Raw genomic sequence first — 5,902 nt, 5'->3', positions numbered from 1 at the left:
GTAGTTCTCCTTGATGTGCCCCTCTTCATTGTAGTTATAACATCTTATCTTCCTTGCTCTTGTTTTTTTCACCTACACTTGATTAAATTTATTAGATCTAAAGAATTTCTTAAGTTTCCTTACTATATATTCTGATTCATCATTGTTGAGGGAGGTGTTGGAATTTGATTCGTCCTTCTTGACTTTTAGGGCAATGTTGTTAGATTTTTCTATTTCCTGATTATCTACATAGCGAGACTCTTGAAGTTCAAAAAAAAAAAACTTTCAAGAGTACTTGCCTCGAGCTCCTTAGAGATATAGTAAGCATCTACTAAGGTTGACTACTCTTGAGTTCTTGGAAAGACATTAAGTGTGTACCTTAAAAAGTTACGATTTGTTACCTTTTCTCCGAGATTGTTGAGTTGGGTGATCAAATCTTTGATCCTTGCATGGAGTTGGGCTACCTTTCTCCCTTGTTCATTGAGAGGTTCATCAGTTGGCTTCAGAGGATGCCCTTCTTTACTAGTTTGGCTTCCGAAGTACCCTCGTGAAGCTCCAGGAATGTTTTCCAGAAATCTTTGGTGGAGTTGTAGCTTCCGATCTGACTAACCTCCTAGGGGTGGAAAAACACTAAGTATATGGAACTCTGCTTTTCCATTAGTCATAAAGTCAGCTTGTTCCTTTTTCATCCACGTGTACTATTCTTTCTCAGCTCCGCTGATCCTTAGGTGCTGCAAAACTGTATTTTATAATTAATAAGATTTCAAAGTTGGTCTTAAAGAATACCACATTGCGAAGTCTCCCTCAAATTTCTACGGATAGATGTTGGATCCGGCCATTTCTTTTGCTTCGGATGGCGGTTAGTGCTTCTGAAGTGAGCCTAGCTCTAATACCAATTGATGGTTCTCAATCGACCAACAAGAGCTCACTTAGAATTCTCCTTCAGGTGGAGTAGCATCTTACAACGTTGATAGCTCACAATTAAAGTAGTAGAACAGAAAATGAATTTGTGTACAAGTAATTGTTTGAACTACTGAGACCAGGGTTCTATTTATAGCCTGCTGATCGAATCTAACAATTTGCTGACGTGGCAGCTCCGGGCGCCTAGGTATGAATAAAACTTTATCCACGCTACAACAGTTCGCAATAGCTCATCTGGATAAAACTTATCTGGTCAGGGCGACTAGAACAACTTTGAGCATCTAGACTGTATTGACCAGCCTTCGAACAGGGTGCGTCGAGGAGGCACCCTGCGCTGCTCCAGGGGGTCCTAGCGAGCGGACTGTTCGAGCACCTGGACTTGGTCAGGGTGCCTAGACTTGGTCCAGGCGCCCGAACAGTCAATAGTAGGTTGACTGTTTGGATTCTCTTCCGTCCCGGCTCCGTTCGTTTGGGTGATTTTGACCATCCAGAATAAGGCTCACCGTAACCCATTTTCCGACCTTCTCCTCGAGCAACCTTCCGCTCCGGCTTCTCATCCTTCGGAAATGTCGTGCGCTTTCTTCTTGTCCACTGGCATAATCTTCCACAGCACCTCGTGCCTCAGACGTATCAAGCCTGTCGACTCTTTTTCATATCATCCTTCTCGCTAGTCGTGTCTTTTGCTAAATTTTCTATGCTTCTAAGTTCCTACACACTTAGACATAAAACATCAAATATACACATGACCTAACTTAACTGGATTGATCACATCAAAACTACCTTGGGGTACCTACAGAATTATTATATTTTTTTCATAAAATACTAATGATATTAATGTATATTTATTTTCATACCAATGAAATACATATAATAGTATTAAAATTTTAAAAGTATTTAATAGTGCAACCAAATAATTTTTTGGTGTTTATTATTCTACTTTTCATTTAGTTATAATAAATTTTTGTAGTATAATTTTAATTTTAAATAAATATATTATGAATGAATTTTTATCTACTTATATATTAGCAATGAAAGTAAAATGGAAAAAATATTTTTAGTGTAGTCCTGGTATTTATTTAGTTGTATTTACTTTAGATTCTAGTGTTAAATTAGATATTTTATATGAAATGTTAATTATGTATTATGATTTAATTTCATTTAAAGATTTTTTTTCTTGATATGTTAATATTATATAAATTACTAAAAATAATTTATGTAACATTTACAAAGATTATAGTTTAAAATAGGGATTAGAAACTAATATATTCAAAACATAAAATATTAGTTATAATAGTAATTTAAAATTTATAAAAGTACAATTTTTATTAAGAGAACGGATGAAATATTCATGAAAATACTCAAATTCCAAATAGAAAATTCAAAATTATTTTACAACTTTTGATTTTAGTGAAACAAAAAGCAAGTTTGATTTTGATAAACCATAGTGGTAGTAGCAAAAAACTCAAAGTTTTCTCATCCTTTCCATCATAACAAAAGAAATTCTAGCTTGTTCAGTCTCAATCGTTGCTATAAGATATATGCTTAATTCTGAAAATAATATATTATATGAACAATGCTATAGTTTGTCTCATAACTCTTTGGAAGTAGAAATGTTACTTTATGATTAGACAAAAATTATAAAAAGAATACAATGAATGTAACTTTCAGATGACGACGAGATAGAAGACTTTAATATTGACGGAACTAACACTATGAGAAATAAAAGTGAGTAATAACATCACTTCCTAAGGTAATAAAGATAAAAAAGTAAACACATACACTTTGATTCCCCTTATCCTAAGAGGATACATAAACAACTTAGATAAATACAGTCATTTTTTATATTTTATATTTTTTACATATATAATTTTTAAATATTTTTTAAAATAAAATACTAATAATTTTGAATTGTCATGAAACATGAACCTAATGGTAACCGGTAGTTTTGAGGCATGAAATGTAACTATCTTGAATAGTTAAAGTTAAGCGTCGATATTCATGGAACTGTTTAACCGACGATTCCAAACCAACGAATCGTCGATTCAGAATCATGGTCAAGTCATAAACCTCTTCATCGCTGTGTCAATTATAACGATTATATCCTAGGTCTAGCATTGCTTTTGATGATTAGAGATTTAAAGTAGCGATGATTAAAGTTAATAGATGGTGTTGTGTTAGCATCTTACTTTTGATAAATAGAAGAAAACAAAAGTCAAATACAATCATGTTAGCATCTTACTTTTGATAAATAGAAAACAAATGTCAAATACAATCATGTTACACCACTGCAGCACCACAAAATGCAAGTGATTAGTTGCAGTAACAAAGATATTCGATACTTTTGTTTAGGCCAACCTAACCCACATTTTCATAAAGGATTCGGGAGCCATTTCATATACAAACGTTAGTGACCCAATCCCTAAATCCGCCCTCACATATTAGTACAGTTGGTACTTGCATAAGTATTTACTCCATTAATCATCAAATCTAATAAAGTAAAAGATGATTTTACTCACTTAGAATGTCTCTCATCGCCGGCTCCGTACCAAAATGAAATGAGATAAATCATGTACCGAACAACCTCTTATGTGGGAGGACATTTAATCCTCGGAATGAATCCAAATCCAAATGAACTAGATTACTTTTAGGGTGGTCATTTTCTGTTGTGGAAATAATTTATGTGTGTTGAATTTTTTAAAAGGAATTTCATAAGACAGATCAATTGTTTCCGTTGTTTGGTTGTGAGGCGAACAAAAATTCTTCTCTTTGAAATCCTTCTGTTTTTTTCTTCGCCAGATTGAGTGGAAGGTCACTCAATTGAGTGTAAGGTAAGCTAGGTTTGTGTCTGTTCTGCTCAAGCGAACATCGCATGATCAAGTGGAAAGGGGGCAGAGCTGCTGAGGCATTGGGGATGAAAAAATTGCAAGTGCCAAGGAAAGTCTAAACAGGAGAAAATTGAAATCTCTGAGAATGAAAGCTGTAATTATTGCCAAGAGTTCTTTGAAATTCCTATCAATTAAATCAAAATCAGTCGCCGATAAAGAAATCTGAAGTTCTAACCCTAGACGATTATTGATCCTGTTAATTTCAACAGACTGCAATCGAAATCAGTCGAGAAGAAAAGGGATTGAAAATGAATCTTGAATTCTAGCAATTCATTATTAATCATCGGTCCTGTTGATTTCAACATGAATAGAATCAAAATCTTCGACAACGTAGGAAGTTTCGAATGCCATCCTCGAAAAGAGCAATTTCATTGAGCAAATATGTACACAGAAACTAGAAACGTCGAAGCGGGCGAGAGAAGGAAAGGGATATTGAGAATGAACGGAAAACCTAGTCGCCGATTCTTGCCATTCTGAATCCGAACTTGACGGGCGACGCGGGCTTGGACAGATCGCCGGATCTCCGCCTCAGCATCTGCCGCATGCCGTCGGCGACCTTGTTGGCCGGATTGGAGCTGGATGACTTGCTGCAGAAGGCCGTGTGGGCGGTGATGGCCTCCTCGAGGACTCCGGCGGCGCTTCTCCGCTGCCTCTGGCTGAGCTCGTCGCGCACGGCTTCGGCGCACAGCCCGCAGAGCCACTTGCCGTCGAAGTCGGCCTTCACGCTGCCGATGTACTCCTCGGTGCAGTCCTCGCGCAGGCCGCAGCAAACGCACTTCGCCGACTCGATCGCCATCGTTGCTGCTGCGACCCTGCAACTGCGAGGGATTGCGGCGGGTGCATGAGCGAGCAAGCTCGGAATTGGGCGAATTCGAGTCCACGGGGAGGCCTATTTATAGCGTAGAAATGAAATAAAGCGAAATACTCAATTTGCCCACTTAACATTTAGATAATTTAATTTAACCTCTAAAAGTTTATTCTCTCTTTCAAAACGCCCACTAAAAGTATCAAAATCATAACCTACTCTTTATATTTTTCAAATTCTTAACAATTCACCCCTAATTATTAAATATCGCCACCTAATCAGAAAGTGATGTTCAATAATGCGCATGCATAATTTCCACCGCCCCGTTATTTATTTTATTAAGTGAATTAATGATGCTAATAATTAAGAACCGATAAGAATTTTTGATAATTTTAAAATTTTCAAAATGTGTATTTTAAAATGGTAAATTTGAAAACGAAAAATAAAAATATTTCCTAAATACTTAACTATTTTATGATTAATTAGTCCAGTAACGTTGAATCTGAGATGATCGATCTGATTTTATAAAAGTTTTTCACTGATAGATAGAATAAATTAGGAAATATTCACTACAAATGCTAACATTCCTTAATTATGAATCTTATTTAGAAGAAAAATTTCTATAAATACGTTATAATTAGGCATCGAATTGTGAATAACAACTGGATATCTTTCTACTGTACCATAATTTTATGGGGTAAAATAGTTAATTAGGTCAGGTAACATTAAATCTAGAACGACCTATTTAGTTCTATGAAATTTTTTTACTGGTTACTAAAGTAAATTAAAAAACATACGCAATGGACAATTTAGTTATTGAAGCAATGATACTAGAATTCGATCTCTAGTTAAATTGTGTGCATCTTTAATTATATTATTTTTAGCTCATGTTTTGGGAAAGTTTTTCCCTCATTTGACTTTTTGTCCCTTGTTGTCACATTTCTTTAACTAAATCTTATAATTTTATAGCTATTGTCTAACTGTCTCTACTAAAAGTCTTCTCATCTAGTGATCTTTCCTCAAATGGAATCACAAATTACTATAAATGAATACACTTAAATTGTATACTAAAAAAAGGAGAAGAGAAAATTCTAATTTTTAAAATTTATATATGAAAATAAAAAAAATAAAGTGAGAGATAAAAATGATAAAATTATCCTAGTCGTTCAGGTTGTCATCGCCGCTCAATGCTCATCAGCTTCACATTGATATGATCCCGCTTGTCACTCCGACTATTATGCAAATTCAAACACTTGGATACCTATAAAAGTCATCCAAATTAGGTTTGCCTATACCACTAGACTGACTGAGT

General features: G+C 35.1%; 1 protein-coding gene across 1 annotated transcript; it reads right to left on the bottom strand.

Annotated features, from left to right (window-relative positions):
* Nucleotides 1-4,123: 4,123 nt before the first annotated feature.
* LOC122007538 lies at nucleotides 4,124-4,646 on the bottom strand. Its single transcript, XM_042563293.1, has one exon. The coding sequence runs from the start codon at nucleotides 4,579-4,581 to the stop codon at nucleotides 4,237-4,239; it is 345 nt and encodes a 114-aa protein (XP_042419227.1). The 5' UTR covers nucleotides 4,582-4,646; the 3' UTR covers nucleotides 4,124-4,236.
* Between the last annotated feature and the right edge of the window lie 1,256 nt (nucleotides 4,647-5,902).

The sequence above is a fragment of the Zingiber officinale genome, chromosome 1A, assembly GCF_018446385.1.
Source record: "Zingiber officinale cultivar Zhangliang chromosome 1A, Zo_v1.1, whole genome shotgun sequence".
Taxonomy (NCBI): Eukaryota; Viridiplantae; Streptophyta; class Magnoliopsida; order Zingiberales; family Zingiberaceae; genus Zingiber; species Zingiber officinale.
The sequence above is the reverse complement of the archived record's forward strand: the minus strand, read 5'-3'. Positions and strand labels throughout refer to the sequence as shown.

Excerpts from the sequence above, each read along its gene's own strand:
- LOC122007538 (XM_042563293.1), bottom strand. The coding sequence starts at position 4,581 with ATGGCGATCGAGTCGGCGAAGTGCGTTTGCTGCGGCCTGCGCGAGGAC.